Source organism: Manis pentadactyla, chromosome 14 (assembly GCF_030020395.1).
Source record: "Manis pentadactyla isolate mManPen7 chromosome 14, mManPen7.hap1, whole genome shotgun sequence".
Lineage (NCBI taxonomy): Eukaryota > Metazoa > Chordata > Mammalia > Pholidota > Manidae > Manis > Manis pentadactyla.
This window is the reverse complement of record NC_080032.1, coordinates 59,460,997-59,482,487: the sequence shown is the minus strand read 5'-3', so window position 1 is coordinate 59,482,487 and position 21,491 is coordinate 59,460,997. Positions and strand designations below refer to the sequence as shown.

General features: G+C 40.8%; 2 protein-coding genes across 16 annotated transcripts in view; one reads left to right on the top strand and one right to left on the bottom strand.

The window, feature by feature from the left end:
- The window catches only part of WNK1 (WNK lysine deficient protein kinase 1), a 176,084-nt gene extending 172,202 nt beyond the window's left edge, over nt 1–3,882 (top strand). For all 5 annotated transcript variants that reach the window (XM_036907531.2, XM_057491351.1, XM_036907604.2 and 2 more), the window contains 2 exons: nt 316–503; nt 980–3,882. In XM_036907531.2, the coding sequence (XP_036763426.2) occupies nt 316–503; nt 980–1,297 (506 nt within the window). In that variant the 3' untranslated portion in view covers nt 1,298–3,882. The remainder of the gene's footprint in view (nt 1–315; nt 504–979) is intronic.
- RAD52 (RAD52 homolog, DNA repair protein) overlaps nt 3,471–21,491 on the bottom strand; it is a 37,677-nt gene continuing 19,656 nt past the window's right edge. For 10 of the 11 annotated variants that reach the window (XM_036907630.2, XM_036907637.2, XM_036907718.2 and 7 more), the window contains 5 exons: nt 7,930–8,126; nt 7,630–7,763; nt 6,534–6,614; nt 5,477–5,692; nt 3,471–5,061 (listed from right to left, as the gene is read on the bottom strand). In XM_036907630.2, coding sequence (XP_036763525.2) covers nt 4,997–5,061; nt 5,477–5,692; nt 6,534–6,614; nt 7,630–7,763; nt 7,930–8,126 — 693 coding nt within the window. In that variant the 3' untranslated portion in view covers nt 3,471–4,996. Of the gene's footprint in view, nt 5,062–5,476; nt 5,693–6,533; nt 6,615–6,659; nt 6,741–7,629; nt 7,764–7,929; nt 8,127–21,491 lie in introns of all 11 variants that reach the window. The other variant, XM_057491353.1, reaches the window with a different exon arrangement.

The window sequence follows — 21,491 nt, the reverse complement described above, 5'->3', positions numbered from 1 at the left end:
GGACCGGAGTACTAGCAGGGCTCCAGGGGGGTCTGTGAGGGGCAGAGGGGGCCCCCCCTCCCTTTGCACCTGCCAGTATACCGAGTTGTTGAGCCTCCTCTGCAGCTCCTGAAGAGAATCTGTTTTCATTACCCTGTGATGCCAAATACTTGGCTAAACAGACCTTGGGACTTTCCTGTCTTGCATGGCTTCTCCGTTCATCCCCTCCCCATTCAGTGGCTTGCCATTCATCATCCTGTAAAGTTTTCTCTCTTCCTGAAGTTACAGCCCATGCTCTTTGTCATGGTTACATTCTCTTGCTCCTTCTAACTCTAGGGACCAGCAGCACAAACACCGTGGCGGGAACAGTAAACAGCCAGGCAGCCCAAGCCCAGCCTCCTGCCATGACGTCCAGCAGGAAAGGCACATTCACAGATGACCTGCACAAACTGGTAGACAACTGGGCCCGAGATGCCATGAATCTTTCAGGCAGGAGAGGAAGCAAAGGACACATGAATTATGAGGTAAATGTTCCCTTTTTGCCATTTTTCCCATTTGTTATAGCACCACCTAGCACACATCTGAATCAAGAGATGATGTAAACAACCTAGGCTAGTGAACTTTATACTTAGTAGCTCATGAATTTTAACACTTTTTGAAAAACAAGACAAAAATCATCCAAGTACCCTTTTACTTCTCCCCCCCTGAGTCCCTAGCTCCCTGCTGGTCAGCTCAGTTCTTCTTCCCTTTTTCTTCAACACCCTGGACTGGACACACAGACACAAAGTAGCATGAGCAGACACTGCCACTCCCAACCAGGAGTTCTCACCCTGATTTGATGAGCGTAGAGCCAATAATGGAAGATTCTGTTTTGGCTTTTGTTTCACTGTACCTTCTAAGATACAGTCCCAGTTCTAGAACTGTATTTTAGTACCACCCATTTCACACCCATGTGTGTTCTACCCACACAAAACTTTACATGTAGTTGTTTTGTTTTCAGGGCCCTGGGATGGCAAGGAAGTTCTCTGCACCCGGTCAGCTGTGCGTCTCCATGACCCCAAACCTGGGCAGCTCTGCCCCCATCTCTGCAGCATCAGCTACCTCTCTAGGTCACTTCACCAAGTCTATGTGCCCCCCCCAGCAGTACGGTTTCCCAGCTCCCCCGTTTGGGACTCAGTGGAGTGGGACAGGTGGTCCAGCACCACAGCCGCTTAGCCAGTTCCAACCAGTGGGAACTGCCTCCTTACAGAATTTCAACATGAGCAGTTTGCAGAAATCCATCAGCAACCCCCCAGGTTCCAACCTGCGGACCACTTAGACCTAGAGACATTAACCAAGTAGATTCAGGGGCAGGAGGTAGAATGCTGAGGGGTGGGGGGAGGGGGGAAGTAGCCTACATACTAACTTCTAGTGCTGCATATAACTGGTTATTTCCTGCCAGAAATGAATGTGTTTAATGTTGCTTAGAGAGCCCTCAGAGTGAAGAGTCACCCTCCCCCCATCCCATTTATTGGCGGGGACAAGAAGAAAAGAGCAGCTTTCTCATGATGGGGCAGCTTCAAAATATGGTTTCCTATTTATCTGGCAATGGTGAGGGCTAGGAAGGAACCGTGGCTCAGGCTGCCAGAGAGCTCAGCGGAGAACTAAACCTCATCCGTGTTTTCAAATGGGTGGAGCTCTTAATTTTAAAAGGTACCCACCCCAAATCCCTTATTCCCTCACGAACCTAAGCCTCAAGACAAAAAAATAATGGGCACCTCTTCTACCCTCTCCCCACCACTTTTTTTTTTCTTTTTCTTTTTTTTTTTTGCTCTTTAGAACTCAGTGAAAAACACCAGGGGGCTGAGGTTTCAACTCTTTCTTATGATAGGTCATTAGTGCTTTAAGCAAACATTAGCAGCTCTGACTGCAGCATTAGCGATTAGGAAAAAAAAAAACAAGTTCCCTGTGGACATGTAACTTTGCCATCAGTTTTGATGTGGAAACACTGTGATATATAAATGTTGTTGGACAACAGTAGTTTTAAGAGTAAAATATGAAAGGTTTAAAAGGTTGAAAAAAAGCTCTATCCTTTACTTATTGAGACACTTTAACTTTTTCCTTTGTATTTCCATTGTATTAGATAAATAAATGTGAATGTAAAATTGTATACAATACTGTACTTGAATACTTCTGTCTCCCAGTATTGCTTGCTGGATATCTTAGTGCCTTGGACTTCTATTGCTTCTGCCATTAGCATCAAATTCTCATCAGACCCCAGATCAGTAAAAGGAATGTGGAAGGAACTCTCAGGTCCATGGGACCCCAGCAGGGACTCACACCAAAAGGAAATTGAAAGTATTTTTTCTTAAGTCATTAAATTTTGTCTAGAGCAGGTGTAAGAGAGGCAGGGTGGGAAGTTAAGTTGACATCAGTGGTTGAAAGCAGATAAGCTCTGTTCAGGAACAGTGAGGAGGGTGTTGTCACAGAATTGGGCAGTTTGAAGACGAAGGGTGGTGTTTGATAAAGTGAAAAGAAAAAGACTGTAAAGAAGAGAGCAGACTTGTCTTGAAGATACAAGAAGCCTGGCCAATGGATGCAACAAGCCTTACTTGAGCTGGGCTTGAACAGATGAGACCTAGAAGAAATGGCTGAACGCAAAGGAAGGGGGTGGGGCCTGTTTTTAAGTTGGGGGACGTGATGGTACAGGTGGAAAAGTTGCTCTAAGAAAAACTGGCTTGCTTTCCTCTTATTGCAGATGTACATGCATTCCTCAGCTTGGGGTACCCATTTTGTGGAAAGTGAATCCACATCTGAAGGAATGGTTTGTGGGAGAGAACGCTTTACTCCTGTTCTTCCTTAGGATGTCCATTGGTTGCGGGATCATAATCTATTGTGCCACCTTTGTTTCTAGAATTGGAACTAATCTAATTTTTCATAAAGCAAATATTCCCCTTAAGTGAAAATTGCAACCAGCCAGTATTACTTATTCATGCACCTAGTTGTCCGGCATAGTTCTGCTACTTTGAGGGCTTCGAGTACTCTCCTAATTGGCCACCTGTCGGATCCCTGTTCTTACTGAAGATAAGGAACAAAGCCAGGACTCTAATTCTGGATGCTGCTTCTCTTGACTTGAGTTGGGGAATTGACGTATTTCCAACCTCTCACCCACTCCAGGGGTGCAGCCTGGGAACCCCCGCAAGCAGGATCCCAGGTGGTGTCCTGCTGCTCCTCCAGGGGTCCCGTTCTCTTCACGAAGTTAGCCAAGGCCTTCGAGGTGCAACAGGAGCCAAAGGTTTCAGAAGGTGGAAATGAAAAGAGCGGGGGTTCTGAGCCCTGTTCAGAATTGTTTACTTATTTATTCTCTGCTTATAATTCTTGGGTAGATGGTCAGAGTAAGGATAGAACAAAGAAGGTGCCAAGTGAATGAGAAACAGGCCACCTAGGACAGATCAAACAGTATACTTCTACCAGAGGAATGAGGGAACCAAATGCAGCACGTTACTGTTTGGTGGTTATTTTGGTTTAATAATTTTGGAATCTTTCCCCTCACACACAAAAAATAAGAACTGATTTTATTTACTATTCATTATTTTTCCCTCCTGTGGATGAAATAACTGAAGCCTAGAGAAATGAACTAGTGCTACTGAACTGTTTAAATTATTTTTGTGTTAATAGTACACGTTACTTTTCCACATTAAAAAAACTTTCTGAATTAAATGTTTTCCTTACATTATTTAACAATGTACTGTTTAAAAAAACAAACTGAATCCAAACCCTGGGGGTTTCTCAGCAGCCGTTACTTGTACATTTTGCACTAACTCTGGGTGTTGTGCTTCTTGTGAGATGGCGCTTGTGCTTCTTTGTAACCTTTGTAGACTTATTTAATGAAACCATTCAATAAACCAAACTTGCTTTTGTTGAGCTGTGGGTTTTATTTCCAGCAAATTCCTTTTTCATGATCTTAGCTCGGTTTTGAGTTGTGCATAATTTATAACTGGATTCTTAACTCCACAAAATTTTTCAGTGGCACTTCTGACCTGAACTAAGATTATGCTGCAGAGCGGAAGATAATAGTTTCTCTGAGGAAAATGGTACTGTTATCAAAATCAAAAGATGAATACATAGCTGAGTGTGCAACAAGAGGCAGCGTACGAGGGAAGTCAGGGCTAAGCCGCTGCTCACCGCCTTCCTGGGCTTTGGGACTCCTTGCCTCAGGCTCACAGCTTCCCACAAACAGGTCTGTGACCCCAAAATTGACAAAAGCCACTGCTTCAAGATGATTAGATAAAAATGCGGTCCAAAACATCCCATAAAAAGTAACATGGAAACTCATTTGGGGGGAAAAGCAGCTATGAGAAAACAATTTATGTTGAGGTGGGTTATATTTCACATCTCAAGTGAAGAAATATAAACACTGCTTGAGGATTTATTTTGCGTTCTTAAAATGCCCTTTCCTTGATCTTAGATCATTACTTCCTTGATCAAGAAAAAATGCAAGACATTGTAAATCTATGAACAAGATTATCATAGAAGACAACTGCAACCTGGACTGAAGCAAAGCAGTGAACCACCACAGCGTTTGTTCTTGGCCGGCTGCCCAGAGCTCACATGGCTGGGCTCACATGGAGCCCTAACATGCAGCATGCAGTGATGCAATGGAGACAGTTGTTCAAGTTGTTGCTCAGCAGTAGTACGGCTTCTACTGCTTGAGGGCAAGTAGCCACTGGTGATCCCTAAAATATCTATTACTATAATAGCCTAAGAATAAATAGTGAAGACCCTCAAGAGCCAAGAGAAGGCACCTAAGGTCCCCAGAGCCTCCCCACTGCAGTGTGTGACCAGCTTTTTAAAAGTGCTTGCTTTCCAGCTGCTCAGCTTCCTGTGCAGCAGGCTCCAATTGTCAGCTCTTCTGTTGAAGTTGAGACTGAAGCAAGGTAAATCCTTGGACATAAGGCTTATTCCCTAGAAACAATTTCATGACTAAAAAGTCATTTCCGAACATTCCTTTGTGATAGTCCCATGTGTGACCTGATCCTCAATTAACATGGTCCGCTTTCCTTTTCTTCGTGTCCTGGTTCTTCCTATAGGAATCACAGTTGCCTGTGGAAGAAAAAAAATCATTAAAATACAGCTGCCTTGATTTTAAGATGACTATTTGGGAGGCAGGTGGTAATTTGTGTTAGCCATTCTGAATCAGACTGAAAGCCCAAGATGAACTGTCATGAGAAGGACAGATCCCTGCTAACAACAGTCATGATGGACCTGCTTTTAATAGGAAAAAAGCTCTTTAATGCTTAAGCTTCCCATCACCATCAAGAGCTAAAAAGGAGTTACACCTCTGGACAGGACCCTAAATGAAAAGTTCTGACTCTTAAACCAATTATTTTCTGTTTTCTATTTTCTCACACTGCTATTCCTCTATAATGATTCTATCCGACTTCCTAAAATGCAATAGCTCTCTTCCTTTAAAATTTAACTCAAGTTCTCCAATTTCTGTTTCTAAACATTTTTCTACCTGTTAGGTTCTGGTTAACGTCATCAGTTTGGAGGTGCCAGGGTCCAGGTTTTGCTTGTGGATTCCGGTGGCAAAGGCTCTGTGGGTCCCTGTTCTGGGCGACCATCTGGTTCTCCAGGACTGGTGTGGCAGAGGTCTGGTGTTGCTCTGATTTAGACAAGGGCTTGGCAACAACGTTCCCTGCATCCTGAGCCATATTCCACATTTCAAGATTGGCTAGAAGAACAGAACACAGAAAAATGAAGCCTCACTGAGTGTTCAACACATGGGGCGTGCTGGGAAATCTGTTCCTAAGAAATTCCATGTCACAAACGGACTTTTGACAGTTTTGGGAATGTTTCCCCTAACCTTTAAAAGTACACTGAAACTTCTCTTGATTAGGGCAACAGGGGAGCTGAATGTATGCTATTATCAGTCAGAAATGCCATCAACGCATTTTGGGCCCTCTTTTCTCCTAAAACTCCATGGGACAATAAAAGATGCAAATGCAGACTTTGTCCCTCTTCTCAAAGACACAGGCACCCTCATTTGTTGTGCTCAGCTGTATTGTGTTCTGCAGATACTGAGTTTTTCTACTCATTGAAGGTTTGTGTCCACCCTGCATCAAGCAGGTCCAGCAGCTCCATTTTCCCAACAGCATCTGCTCACTTCATGTCTGTCACGTGGGTAGTCCTAGTGGTGTTTCAAACGTTTTCATCATCGTGTTTGTTACTGTTACGTGGTCAGTGATCCCACTCACTGAATGCTCATCTATGATGGCATTTTTTAGCAATACTGTATTTTTTAAATTAAGGTATGTACTTTATTTAAACATAATGCTATTTGGCACTTGCAGACTGCAGTACAGTGTAAATAGCTTTTATATGCACTAGGAACCAAAGAAAGTTCATTTGACTCACTTGTGATATTCACCACATTGCAATGGTCTAGACCAAGCCCACGACATCGCGCAGGTTTGCCTGTATTTGTGACTGCCAAAAACACGGCACAGTAACTTAGAGGCATTTCGTAGGTATTTACTGATTGATACACAAGTCATCCTTTAGCTTCTGCTGACCTGCAAGGAAGTCTTCCTCCGGGAGCGGTTCTGGAACAGCAGCTACGGGAATGCCGTGCTTCACAGGCACCGGCAGAGCTGCTGTGGTTTACAGAGGGGACAAGGGCACAGAAACACATAACTAACCTGCCGGGGAGCTGCCTGGCGTCACACTGGTTCTCAGCACAGCCAGAACTGAACATGCCTGAGTCCGTCCTACCTTCCCATCTGTATGAAGTTAAAAACACTATATATTTTTCTCCTCACCAAATTGGGGAAAAAAAACAGAAAAGTTTATTCCTCCTTTAGCAGCAAAAACAGAAGGGTTATTAGAAGCCAGTTATTACTTTTTAAAGCTATAACCCTTGTTCAAACAAAATCTTGAGCAGAAATTCACTATGTAAAACCAATATAAATTGTCTGGCTAGGGATAGGGATACTGTGGGCGGGGGGGCACTCCTCCACCCTTCTCTCCAGGAGCTTCTGTGACGGGTGGGAAGCTACAGATCTAGAATATTCTCAAGAACATACCCAGGAAAGCTGGGATTGTTTTTCCTGTTTCAGCCTGTCTATGCTGAGCGAATGAATATTAGCGAGCTAAACATGAAGCAAGTCCTCTATGATGATCTGATAATTCTTAGGGAGAAGCTGGGCAAATACCCTGTCGGCCTACAGTAAGCCCTTTCTGGGAGAGACAAAAATCCTCTGGGAGAGACAAAAAAATCTCTACTACAGCTGCTGAACCTGGACTCAAACTAAAATTCATGGATAAGTAATTGCCAAAAGCTCCCCACACCTTCAGCTCCAATCTTGCCTTATTCAAACAGCTCAGAAAGGCTTTCTCATACAGAGCGCGCCAAAGTAAACGAAGCCAGTCATATACCCTGAGATTCCTAGTTCTGGACTATGTCAATGCCCATTTCCTTCCCCCCAAAAGATGAGTGTCTATAAACAAGGAAGTGCACAGCAGGATTTCACTATCCTAGTGTATTGGGCCCCTCCTGTGTGCTGTTCTAGCCAGGGCTCAGGAGCCCCGCCCGGCCGCCTTCCCCACCACAGTGGCCCCACCACAGTGGCCCCGCCCAGGGCCTTTGCTCCGCCCTCCTCACGCCCTGACCCTTCTCAGCTGAGGGCGCAGGCGGGTGAACTTGCTGCCGTAGCTCCATTTGCTCTCGAAACCGCTGCTGCAGCTGTTTCTGCCGGAGTTTCCGCTGGTAGGTAGAGCAGCTCTGCACCGCGGAGGCTAGGCTTCTGCGGCAGAAGAGCAACAAGGTGGGCGTGAGCTTCCAGTTAACGGGGAAAACGACATGCGGTTTTTGAGGGGGCAAGCACACCAAGCCGCTGGCCGCGCAGGTAGAAACGGAGGTACGCAGAGCATGTGGGAAGGAGCAGAGAGGGAGGGAACGGGGCCCCATACCGGGAGCCGTTGTCCTTGTTCCCCTGCATCACCATGTGGGGGTCATCCGAGTGGCTTGGTCTGCAAGGGGAAGTCACCCCTGGTGCTTTTGGGGGTCCCAGAGTCTCATTCTGTTGGCAGCTGCTGTATCTCGCTCGTTCCACAGATGGTTCAAAATCTTGTCGCTTTGCTTTAGTTAAATCCACTTCCAGCGGCAACTAGTAAGGGATAAAAGGGGAAAATAACTCCCTCCAGTTCTTTCCCCTCCCTTTCCTTCCCCCGCTTTAAAGATCTAGATTCCACAATCCTCTACCCATCAACCCCTCTAAGGTCCTGAGATGCTTACACAAAGGATCCACAACATCAAGAAATATTTTAATTTTTATGAGTAGAACAATCTCACTTTCTGCTTTGTGCCATTCTGTATTGTTTTGCTAAAAAGGAATCTCAGTTATGACTCAGAGCAAATGGTCTTAAACTGTGATTTGAATCTTCACTCGTTTTTTATGGAAATTGTTATAGTCTTCGCAGAGACCTGCACCTTCTCAGCCCTTTCTGCCAGCACTTCCCCTGCAAGGACAACACGCATGGCAGCCTCGGGTTTGCTGAGGCGTGACTGCATCCTTCCAATGACAGGAAGGGGAAGCGCTGAGAGAGGCTGCCGACCAAGGCTGTAGGGGGTCTCCCAGTAGGGGCCGTTCCTGCATCTCTCCAAGTGTGAGAAGTAGTGACTGTGTCCTTCGTGGCACAGGGCAACACATTTTATTTCTAGGCTGCGAACACTACAGAAACCCAGAGCTTTCTCACTTGGGAGAATTTCTCCCTCAAGTCACATTGACAGAATAATTGAACATGAGGGATTGAGATTACTCTATTTTGATAGATACCGGAAAATGAAAAATATACTGATATTTCTTATCTACCCTGGAAAGTAAATGAGTAGGTTAAAAAGAAATGAGCTTACACGTCAACACTGATAAACCTTGAGGACGTTACACTCAAGTAAGTCCATCACACAAAGACAAACCTGTATGATTCCACTTACAGGAGGTACTTAGTCAAAGCATGGAGACAGAAAGCAGAATGGTGGTCACCAGGTGCTGGGGTGGGGAGTGGGGAGTTAGTGTTTAATGGTAAGCAGCTTCAGTTTTATAACATGAAAAGAAAGGAATGGTGGTGATGGTTACACACCACTCTGAATGTATTTCATACCACTGGACTGTACACTTAAATAGTTAAGATGGTAAATTTTGTTATGTATATCTTACCACCAAAACAAAATCGGAAAAAAAGTGAGCTTTGGAAAAAAACAAACAACACTACATGCTGTTGAGGATATGGAACATCAGAACTCTCACATATTGCTCTGTAAGCATGGGAATTAGCACAGCCACACTGGAAAATGAAGCATCTACTAAAACTAAGCATATGCCTATCCTCTGGGCTGACGTCATTATCCCCAAGATAAATGAGTGTGCATATGCCCCAAAAGACACGTACAAGAACGCTAATAGTGGCCCAATTCAAAACAACCAAAGCTACAAAACACTCCAATGTCTATTAAAGTCAGAATGGAAAAATAAGTTGTGACATATTCATGTGACAGAAAAGTACACAGCAATGACAGTGCCACATGCAAACTGAATGAATCTCACAAACAGGGTAGGAGGCCACACGCAAACAATTCACACTGATAACAGACTACAAAACAGTCAAAACTAATCTACGTTGTTAAGTGTGGTTTTCCTTAGTAGTGATGAGAAGGGGAAGGAACGCAACTCAGATTCTGAGGTTATTGCGATTGTTTTGTCTTGATTCAGCTGCTGGTTAAGTTGATGTGTCTGGTTTTAAAATTCATCAAGTTGATGGTATTATGCTAAGTAAAACAAGTCAGACTGAGAAAGGTAAATACCATATGATTTCACTTGTACGTGAAATCTAAAACAGAACAAATGACAGAGAAATAGACTCATAAACTGGTGGTTGTATAGGGGAGGCATGGGGCGATGGGCGAAATAGGGGAAGGGGATAAAGAGGTACGAACTTCCAATTATAAAATAAATTAGTCACAGAGATTAAAGTACAGCACAGGCATACAGTCAGTAACATTGTAATATCTTTATATGGTGATGATGGTAACTAAGCTTCTTCTAGAGAGCATTTTATAATGTATGTAATTACCAAATCACTATGTGGTACACCTGAAACCAAAATACTGTGCATCAACTATATTTCAATTTTTTAAAACATCATCAAGCAAACATTTATGATATGCATACTTTTCTACACATTTATATGTACTTTAATACCTCAGTGATTTTTATTTATTCATTATTTATTTTATTACAGTATTATTGATATACACTCTTATGAAAGTATCACATGAAAAAACTAGGTTACTACATTCACCCGTTATTTTCCCCCCCCATACCCCACTGCAGACACTGCCTATCAGTGTGGTAAGATGCCAGAGTCACTATTTGCCTTCTCTGTGCTACACTGACCTCCCTCTGATCCCCCCCACCATGTGTACCAATCATAATACTCCTCAATATTCTCCCTCCCTCCCCACTCGCCATTCCACACCTCTCCCCTTTGGTAACCACTAGTCCCTTCTTGGAGTCTGTGAGTCTGTTGCTGTTTTGTTCCTTCAGTCTTGCTTTGTTGTTACACTCCACAAATGAGGGAAATCATTTGGCACTTGTCTTTCTCCGCCTGGCTTATTTCACTGAGCATAATACGCTCTGGCTCCATCCATGTTGTTGCAAATGGAAGGATTTGTTTTCTTCTTACGGCTGAATAATATTCCATTGTGTGTATGTACCACATCTTCTTTATCCATTCATCTACTGATAGACACTTAGGTTGCTACCATTTCTTGGCTATTGTAAATAGTACTGCAATAAACATAGGGGTGCATATATCTTTTTGGGTCTGAGAAATTATATTCTCCAATTTCCTAGGAGTGGAATTCCCAGGTCAAATGGTATTTCTATTTTTAGCTTTTTGAGGAACCTCCATAGTGCTTTCCACAATGGTTAACTAGCTTACATTCCCACCAGCAGTGTAGGAGGGTTCCTTTCTCCGCACCCTCGCCAACATTTGTTGTTCTTAGACTTTTCAATGCCAGCCATCCTTACTGGTGTGAGGTGATATCTCATTGTGGTTTTAATTTGCATTTCTCTGATGATTAGTGATGTGGAGCATCTTTTCATGTGCCTGTTGGCCATGTGAATTTCTTCTTTGGAGAACTGTCTGTTCATGTAGTCCCATGTGTTCATTTTTCCTTTGTTTCCCTTGCTCAAGGAGGTAAGTTCAGAAAAAAGTTGCTCATATTTATATTCAGGAGATTTTTCCTATGTTGTCTTCTAAGAGTTTTATGGTTTCATGACTTACATTCATGTCTTTGATCCATTTCAAGTTTACTTTTGTGTATGGGCATAGACAATAATCCAGTTTCATTCTCTTGCATGTAGCTGTCCAGTTTTGCCAACACCAGCTGTTGAAGATGCTGTCATTTCCCCACTGATTTCCATGCCTCCTTTACCGTATATTAATTGACCATATATACTTGTGTTTATATCTGGGCTCTCTAGTCTGTTCCACTGGTCTATGAGTCTATTCTTGTGCCAGTACCAAATTGGCTTGATTATTGTGGATTTGTAGTAGAGCTTGAAGTTGGGGAGCGTAATCCCCACCAGCTTTGATCTTCCTTCTCAGGATTGCTTTGGCTTTTCAAGGTCGTTTGTGGTTCCATATGAATTTTAGAATTATTTTCTCTAGTTTGTTGAAGAATGCTGTTGGTATTTTGATAGGGATTGTATTGAATATGTAGATTGCTTTAGGCAGGATGGCCATTTTGATAATATTAATTGTTCCGATCCTTGAGCACGGGATGTGTTGTACTTTTAATTTCTCTCATGTCTTGTACTTTTCAATGTATAGGTTTTTCACTTCCTGGTTAGGTTTATTCCTAGGTATTTTATTCTTTTTGATGCAATTGTGAATGGAATTGTTTTCCTGATTTCTCTTTCTGTTAGTTCATCATTAGTGTGTAGGAGTGCAACAGATTTCTGTGTATTAATTTTGAATCTTGCAACATTGCTGAATTCAGGTATTAGATCGAGTAGTTTTGGAGTGGAGTCTTTAGGGTTTGTTATGTACAATATCATGTCATCTGCAAACAGTGACAGTTTGACTTCTTTACCAATCTGGATGCCTTGTATTTCTTTGTTTTGCCTGATAGCCATAGCCATGGCTAGGACCTCCAGAACTATGTTGAATAAAAGTGGGGAGAGTGGGCATACTTGTCTTGTTCCTGATCTTAGAGGAAAAGCTTTCAGCTTCTCGCTGTTAGGTATTATGTTGGCTGTGGGTTTGTCATATATGGGCTTTATTATCTCGAGGTATTTGCCCTCTATACCCATTTTGTTGAGAGTTTTTATCATGAATGGATGTTGAGTTTTGTCAAATGCTTTTTCAGCATCTATGGAGATGATCATGTGGTTTTTGCCACGCTTTTTGTTGATGTGGTGGATGATATTAATGGGTTTTCTAATATTGTACCATCCTTGCATCCCTGGAATAAATACTACTTGATCTTGATGGATTATCTTTTTGATGTATTTTTTAATTCAGTTTGCTAGTATTTTGTTGAGTATTTTTGCATCTATGTTCATCTGGGATATTGGTCTGGAATTTTCTTTATTTGTGGTGTCTTTGCCTGGTTTTGGTATTAGGGTGATGATGGCCTCATAGCATGAGTTTGGAAGTATTCCTTCCTCTTCTACTTTTTGGGAAACTTTAAGGAGGATGGTATTAGATCTCCACTAAATGTTTTATAAAATTCACTGGTGAAGCCATCTGGTCCAGGGTTTTTGTTCTTAGGTAGATTACCAATTCAATTACGTTGCTAGTAATTGCCCTGTTCAGACTTTCTGTTCCTTTCTGGGTCAGCCTTGGAAGGTTGTAATTTTCAAGAAAGTTTTCCATTTCTTCTAGGTTATCCAGTTTGTTAGCATATAATTTTTCATGGAATTCTCTAGTATTTCTGTAGTGGTCATAGTGATTTTCCTTTCTCATTTTATTTATTTATTTATATTTTATTTTGCTATCACTAATATAGCATTACATGAGCAACATTATGGTTACTAGGCTCCCCCCATTATCAAGTCCCCACCACATACCCCATTACAGTCACTGTCCATCAGCATAGTAAGATGCTATAGAATCATTACTTGTCTTCTCTGTGCTTTACTGCCTTCCCCATCCCCCGCCTCCCTACGTTACGTCTGCTAGTTGTAATCCCCCTTATCCCTCCCTTCCCACCCATCCTCCCCAGTCTCCTTCCCTTTGGTAACTGTTAGTCCATTCTTGGGTTCTGTGAGTCTGCTGCTGTTTTGTTCCTTCACCTTTTTCTTTGTTCTTATACTCCACAGATGAGTGAAATCATTTGATACTTGTCTTTCTCTGCCTGGTTTATTTCACTGAGCATAATATCCTCTACCTCCATCCATGTTGTTGCAAATGGTAGGGTTTGTTTTCTTATTATGGCTGAATAATATTCCATTGTGTGTATGTACCACATCTTCTTTATCCATTCATCTACTGATGGACACTTAGGTTACTTCCATTTCTTGGCTATTGGAAATAGTGCTGATAAACATAGGGGTGCGTATGTCTTTTTCAAACTGGGATCCTGCATTCTTAGGGTAAATTCCTAGGAGTGGAATTCCTGGGTCAAATGGTATTTCTTTTTTGGGATTTTTGAGGAACCTCCATACTGCTTTCCACAGTGGCTGAACTAATTTACATTCCCACCAGCAGTGTAGGAGGGTTCCCATTTCTCCACAACCTCACCAACATTTGTTGTTGTTTGTCTTTTGGATGGTGGCGGTCCTTATTGGTGTGAGGTGATAATCTCATTGTGGTTTTAATTTGCATTTCTCTGATGATTAGCAACGTGGAGCATCTTTTCATGTGCCTGTTGGCCATCTGAATTTCTTCTTTGGAGAAGTGTCTGTTCAGATCCTCTGCCCATTTTTCAATTGGCTTATTTGCTTTTTGTTTGTTGAGGTGCATGAGCTCTTTATATATTTTGGATATAAACCCCTTATCAGATGTCATTTATGAATATATTCTCCCATATTATAGGATGCCTTTTTGTTCTATGGTGTCTGTTTGTCGATGGTGTCCTTTGCTGTACAGAAGCTTTTTAGTTTGATATAGTCCCTCTTGTTCATTTTTGTTTTTATTTCCCTTGCCTGGGGAGATATGCTCATGAAGAAGTTGCTTATGTTCATGTCCAAGAGATTTTTGCCTATGTTTTTTTCTAAGAGTTTTATGGTTTCATGACTTACATTCAGGTCTTTGATCTATTTTGACTTTACTTTTGTGTATGGGATTTAGACTTCCTTTCTCATTTCTGATTCTGTTTATGTGTGTAGACTCTCTTTTTTTCTTGATAAGTCTGCCCAGGGGTTTGTATATTTTGTTTATTTTCTTGAAGAACCAGCTCCTGCTTTCTTTGATTCTTTCTATTGTTTTATTCTTCTTGGTTTTATTTAGTTTTGCTCTCATCTTTATTATATCCCTCCTTCTACTGACTTTGGGCCTCATTTATTCTTCTTTTTCTAGTTTCATTAGTTGTGAATTTAGACAGTTCATATCTGACTGTTCTTCTTTCCTGAGGTAGGCCTGTATTGCAATATACTTCCCTCTTAGCACTGCCTTCGTTGCATCCCACAGATTTTGCAGTGTTGAATTATTGTTGTCATTTTTTCCATATATTGCTTGATCTGTTTTTATTTGGTCATTGATCCATTGGTTATTTAGAAGCATGTTGTTAAGCCACCATATGTTTGTAGGCTTTTTTGTTTTCTTTGCATAATTTATTTCTAGTTTCATACCTTTGTGGTCTGAGAAGCTGGTTTGTACAATTTCAATTTTTTTAAATTTACTGAGGCTCTTTTTGTGGCCTAGTATGTGATCTATTCTTGAAAATGTTCCATGTGCACTTGAGAAGAATGTGCATCCTGCTGCTTTTGGGTGGAGTGTTCTGTAGATGTCTGTTAGGTCCATATGTTCTAATGTGTTGTCCAATGCCTCTGTCTCATTACTTATTTTCTGTCTGGTTGATCTGTCCTTTGGAGTGAGTGGAGTGTTGAAGTCTCCTAAAATGAATGCACTGCATTCTATTTCCCCTTTTAATTCTGTTAGTATTTGTTTCACATATGTTGGTGCTCCTGCACTGGGTGCATATATATTTATAATGGTTATATCCTCTTGTTGGATTGACCCATTTATCATTATGTAATGTCCATCTTTGTCTCTTGTGACTTTCTTTGTTTTAAAGTCTATTTTGACTGATACTACTACTGCAACACCTGCTTTTTTCTCCCTATTAGTTGCATGAAATATCTTTTTCCTTCCCTTCACGTTTAGTCTGTGTTATGTCTTTCGGTTTGAAGTGAGTCTCTTCTAGGCAGCATATATTTGGGTCTTGTTTTTTTATCCATTCAATGACTCTATGTCTTTTGATTGGTGCATTCAGACCATTTACATTTAGGGGTATTATTGACAGGTATGTACTTACTGCTGTTCAGGCTTTAGATTCGTGGTTACCAAAGGTTCAAGGGTAACATCCTTACTATCTAAGAGTCTAATTTAACTCAGTATGCTATTACAAACACAATATAAAGGTTCTCTTTTTTTTTCCCCTCCTTTTTTTCTTCCTCTATTCTTTATATACTAGGTATCATATTCTGTACTCCTTGTCTATTCCTTTTTATTATCTCTGGTGACAGCTATTTAACCTTAGAAACACTTCCATTTATAGTAGTCCCTCCAAAATACACTATAGAGATGGTTTGTGGGAGCTAAATTCTCTCAACTTTTGCTTATCTGAAAATTGTTTAATTCCTCCTTCAAATTTAAATGATAATTCTTGGCTCGAGGCCCTTCTGCTTCATTGCATTAAGTACATCATGCCACTCCTTTCTGGCCTGTAAGGTTTCTGCTGAGAAGTCTGATGATAGCCTGATGGGTTTTCCTTTGTATGTGATCTTATTTCTCTCTCTGGCTGCTTTTAATAGTCTGTCCTTATCCTTTATCTTTGCCATTTTAATTTTTATGTCTTGGTGTTGTCCTCCTTGGGTCCCTTGTGTTGGGAGATCTGTGCACCTCCATAGCCTGAGAGACTGTCTCTTTCCTCAGATTGGTAAGTTTTCAGCAATTACTTCTTCAAAGATACTTTCTATTCCTTTTTCTCTCTCTTCTTCTTCTGGAACCACTATAATATGAGTATTGTTCTGTTTGGACTGGTTACACAGTTCTCTCAATATTCTTTCATTCCTAGAGATCCTTTTTTCTCTCTCTGCCTCAGCTTCTTTGTATTCCTCATCCCTAGTTTCTGTTTCATTTATTGTCTCCTCCACTGTATCTAATCTGCTTTTAATACCCGCCATTGTGCTCTTCAATGATTGGATCTCTGTCCTAAATTCACTCCTGAGTTCTTGAATATTTTTCTGTACCTCCATGAGCATGTTTATGATTTTTATTTTGAAAACTCTGTCAGGAATATTTATTAATTCAGTCTCACTTGTGCCTTTCTCTGGTGTTGAGATTTTGCTTTGAACCAGGTTCCTTTGACATTTCATATTTGTCTGTGATATGTGATATCCTCTAGTATCCAGAAGCTCTACTCTCTGGGGCTGCTCAGCCCCAGGAGCAATGTCAGGGGTCACAGGGGAGCGGTGTTGGTCCTTGCGGGGAGGAAAGTCATGTTCCCTGCTTCCCGCCTGCTATGCCTGTCTCCACTGCCAGAACCAGTGGGTGAACACACAGGTATAAGCCTCTATGCTTTGTGTTTGTAGCTGCCATAGACGGGGCTTCCCTCTGGCTTGCCTGATGCCAAGGCAGAGGTTGCCAGTTTGCGAGCTAGGTGCAGAGACTAGCTGGGAGGAAGGCGCAGCAAGCTGCATATCACGGTGTGGGGCCTTGGAGCAGCATAGCCAGCCAGGGGGATGGAGCGCCTTAAGATTGTTTAACCTGCTGGGCAGAGTGCACCCGGACAATTTTGTCTCCCTGTCCTTTCTCCTGAGCAGTAAGCTCTGTGCAATCCTTGTCCCTTTAGCAGCCCTCTTGTAGTTAGGAAGTCTCTCAGACTGCCCGCCCTGCTCAGCCAGATATGGATCCCTGTTTTCCACAAGCAGCTGGAATCTCCATCTCTCCAGATATTCTGCCTGTCTTAGCTTTCCATACCCACTAATCACCAGAGTACCATGCAATGTAGGTTTGTGCCCCCAGAGCGTCCCAGGCCTCCACTCCCTCCCCGCTCTGTTTCTCTTCCTCCCACTGGTGAGCTGGGGTGGGGAAAGGGCTTGGGCCCCACCGGCTCACAGCTTTGGTACGTTACCCTGTTTCATGAGGTCTGTTCTTTCCTCCAGGTGCAGCCTTCTTTCCTATTGCTCTTTCAGGATTAGTTGTATTAATTATATTTTTGTATTTTATGTGGTTTTAGGAGGAGGTCTCTGTCTCACCTGTCATGCTGCCATCTTTCATTCCTAGAGATCCTTTTTTCTCTCTCTGCCTGAATGATTTTTTTATAAAGCATAACTATATTTCCACTTATATAAAGTTTAAAACAGGAAAAAATATCTCTGAGGCTGGCAATCAGAATAGAGAAGTCAGGACAGTAATTACTTTTGAAAAGGAAAAGTCAAGGTAGTGTATGGAGGGGGCAAAATGGGGTTCAGGAGTCCTGGTAATGTTGTATTTCCTACCTAGGAGTCAATAGCTGTTAAACATATCTACTTGTAAATAAATTTATTTAAATAAATTCATTTCTAAATATTCATGAGGCTATGCCATTATCATTTATGCAGTTTCCTGTGTATGTGTTGTACTTCATTTTAAAAATTAATTTAAGAAAATAAAGTAAAAAAAGAAATGGAGTATGATGTCAGCAGAATAGTAGACTAAGAAACTCCAGGCTCTCCTTTCCCTACAGACACCAAGTGAACAACAATATACAGAGTAGAATACTTTGTAAGAACTCTAATGACCAGTTGAGAAGCTACAGTTCTCAGGCCAACATAAAACCAAGAAAAACCATGTGCCTGCCCCTACCTGGCACAGAGCAACACAACCGAGAAGAACCTTCCCATACTGAAGCTGCTTCTGCAGGAGGGAAGCACAAGAGTGGACTGTGCGTCCAACGTTCTGGCTCATCGGGCCTGCCCAAGTCATTAGTTTCTGTCTCACCTGACTCAGAACACTGAGACGACGGGCAGCAGAGCTTGAAAGCCACTAAACACAGAGATGAGCACCAAAGCACATCAGAGAAACAGTTCTGCAGTCAGATGCCAGGAAGCAAAGAAAATCATAAAAATGTTGAGAGGTCCTAGAACCCTCCAGTTGGGCTGACAGGTAAAAGTCTTCCCCTGCACAAAGCCCATACTTAGAGACTGGGAGGGATAGTTGTTTTTCGAATGCCCAGATCTCAGCAGAAGATCACAAGACATATAAGGGAAACCTGAAACATGGCCCAAGCAAAGGAACAAAATAAAACAAAAATCGACCCTAAAGAAATGCAGATCTATGAGCTGCCTGACAAAGAATTTAAAATAACTGTAGTAAAGATCTCACTGTGCTAAAAAAGAAGACAAATAGATAGTTAAATGAAATCATGAAAATGATGCATCACCAAATGAGAAGATCAACAAAAACAAACTACAAAAAAACAAATTCTGGAGCTCAAAAATACAAGAGCTGAAAAGCTGATTAGAGGGCTTCTACTGAAGACTTCATCAGGCAGAAGAAAGAATCAGCCAAATTGAAAACAGGTCATTTAAGTATCTAGTCAGAGAAGCAAAAAGAAGAAAGATTGAACAAAAATAAAGACCTTAAGGGATTTATAGAACACTTATACTACTCATTAAAAGAGTGTCAGGAAAAGAGAATGAGGTAGATATTATTTTCAGAAATAATGGCTAAAAACTTCCAAAATCTGAGGTAAGTAGACATAAAATTCAAGAAGCCATACAAAAAAACACATTTAGGATAAATCCAAAGAAGCTCACACCAAGATACATTACAATCAAACTGTCAAAAGTCAAAGACAATACTCTAAAAACAAACTATCAGAAAGAGAAATTAAGACTATCCTATTTGCAATTGCATCAAAAAGAAAAAAATACCCAAGAATAAATTTAACGAGGAAGGTGAACAACCTTTACTCTGAAAATTTTAAAACACTGATAAAAGAAATTTAAGAAGATAAAAATAAATGGAAAGGAAGATTGGAGACTGACGAAAATTAGGCTTGGGGTGGATTAATGATTGTGCATTGAGCATTGACTCCCCTATACAGAATTTTATTGTTGTTAACAACCATTTGATCAATAAATATGAGAGAGGCCCTCACAAACAAACAAACAAACAAAAAAAGTACACACTTCCAATTGTAAAATAAATAAGTAACCGGGATGTAATGTATAGCATAAGGAATATAGTCAAAATATTGTAACAACTTGGTATGGTGATAGCTGGTACCTAGAATTATCATGTATATAAATGTTGAATCACTATGTTGTACACCTGAAACTAATGTAATGTAAGACTGTGTGTCAACTACCCTTCAATAAAAAATAATTATCTACCAAATAAATAAATAAAAAATAAAATAAATAAATAAATAAATAAATAAATGGAAAGATATTTCCTGCTCAAATTAATATTGTTAAAATGTCCATACCACCCAAAGCAATCTATAGACTCAAAACAGTCCTTACCAAAATTCCAATGGCATTCCAATCAAAATTTGTATGGAATCACAAAAGACTCCTAATAGCCAAAGCATTCTTGAGAAAGAAAAACAAAGTTAAAGGCATCATGCACCCCGATTTCAAACTATATTACAAAGCTATAGTAATCAAATCACTACAGTATTGATACCTGAAAACATACAGAACATGAAAATAAACCCACCCACTAATTTATGACAAGGAGGCAAGATTATAGTGAGCAAGGACACTCTTCAATAAATTATGTTGGGGCAGCCACATGCAAAAGAATAAAACTGGATCACTAAGACCATACATAAAAATTAACTCCAAATAGAGTACAGACTTGAACATTAGTCCTGAAACCATAAAACTCCTAGTAGCTCCTTAACAGTGGTCTTGGTGATAATTTTTTGGATTTGACACCAAAGTAAGGGCAAACAAAAGCAAAAACAAACAAGTGGGACAACATCAAACCAAAAAGTTCTGCACAGTGAAGGACACCATAAACACAACCAAAAGGCAACATACCAAATGGGAGAAAATATTTGCAAATGATAAAACTAATACAGGTTAATATCTAAAATATATAAAGAACTGATATGATTCAATAGCAAAAAAACAATCAATCTGATTTAAAAATGGACATAAGAACTGAATGCATATTGTTCCAAAGAAGTCATACAAACAGTTATCTGGTACATAAAAAGGTGCTTGACATCACTAATTATCATGGGAATGCAAACAGCCAAGATGAATGGATAGAGGTGACAACAAACTTAAAAACAGAAATACATGAAGACCTCCTACATGCTGAACAAAAAAAATCAAATAGCCCAATTTAAAAAGCAAGTGACTCAAGACAAATGCTGGGCATAGAAGCCACAGGGCATAAATATGCAAAGAAGTAAAAAGCTAACTTTTTCAAACAATAAGGCTTCTCTCTCACTTACCAACTTCACATTTCCCTGTATGGCCCCGGAAGATGACTGGTTAGCCAGAGACGGGTAAGATTCCTCAAGGGAGGAACAACCTAAGACAGGCACAGTCGCAGGGGGGCCATCAGGTGAGAAATTGGGGATCAACAGAGGTGAGGCTTAGAACCTCACCCCCCCGTTCTGAGAGAAATCTTCTGCATACGTGGATGTCTTATTGCCCTGGTCTGGCTTGGATTAACACATAGTCTACAGGCACACACCTGATCATCTACATTTGCTCTCTTACAACACTAAACTATGTTTTCTACCTTTATCTTGTATCTACCTACCACTTCAGCATTTTATTAAAAATAATAATAATAAAGAGAGAAATGTGGTATCCACATATAAATCAAGTATAAAAACCAAATGAGTATTCATATTTGAACTGACTGTTTAGAGTTCATAATGCATGAGCAAAACCGAAAGTTTCTGTGATGACTGCCCTTGTACTGTTCACTATGTAACTTATTCATTATGTAAGAATTTGTTCTCCATGTAAGAACTTGTTTGTTATGCCTCAGATGATTGGAGACTGACGAAAATTAGGCTTGGGGTGGATTAATGATTGTGCATTGAGCATTGACTCCCCTATACAGAATTTTATTGTTGTTAACAACCATTTGATCAATAAATATGAGAGATGCCCTCACAAAAAAAAAAAAAAAAAGAAAAAAAGGACAGACTTCCAATGGTAAAATAAATAAGTAACCGGGATGTAATGTATAGCATAAGGAATATAGTCAAGATATTGTAACAGCTTGGTAGGGTGATAGCTGGAACCTAGAATTATGTATATAAATGTTCTACCACTGTGTTGTAC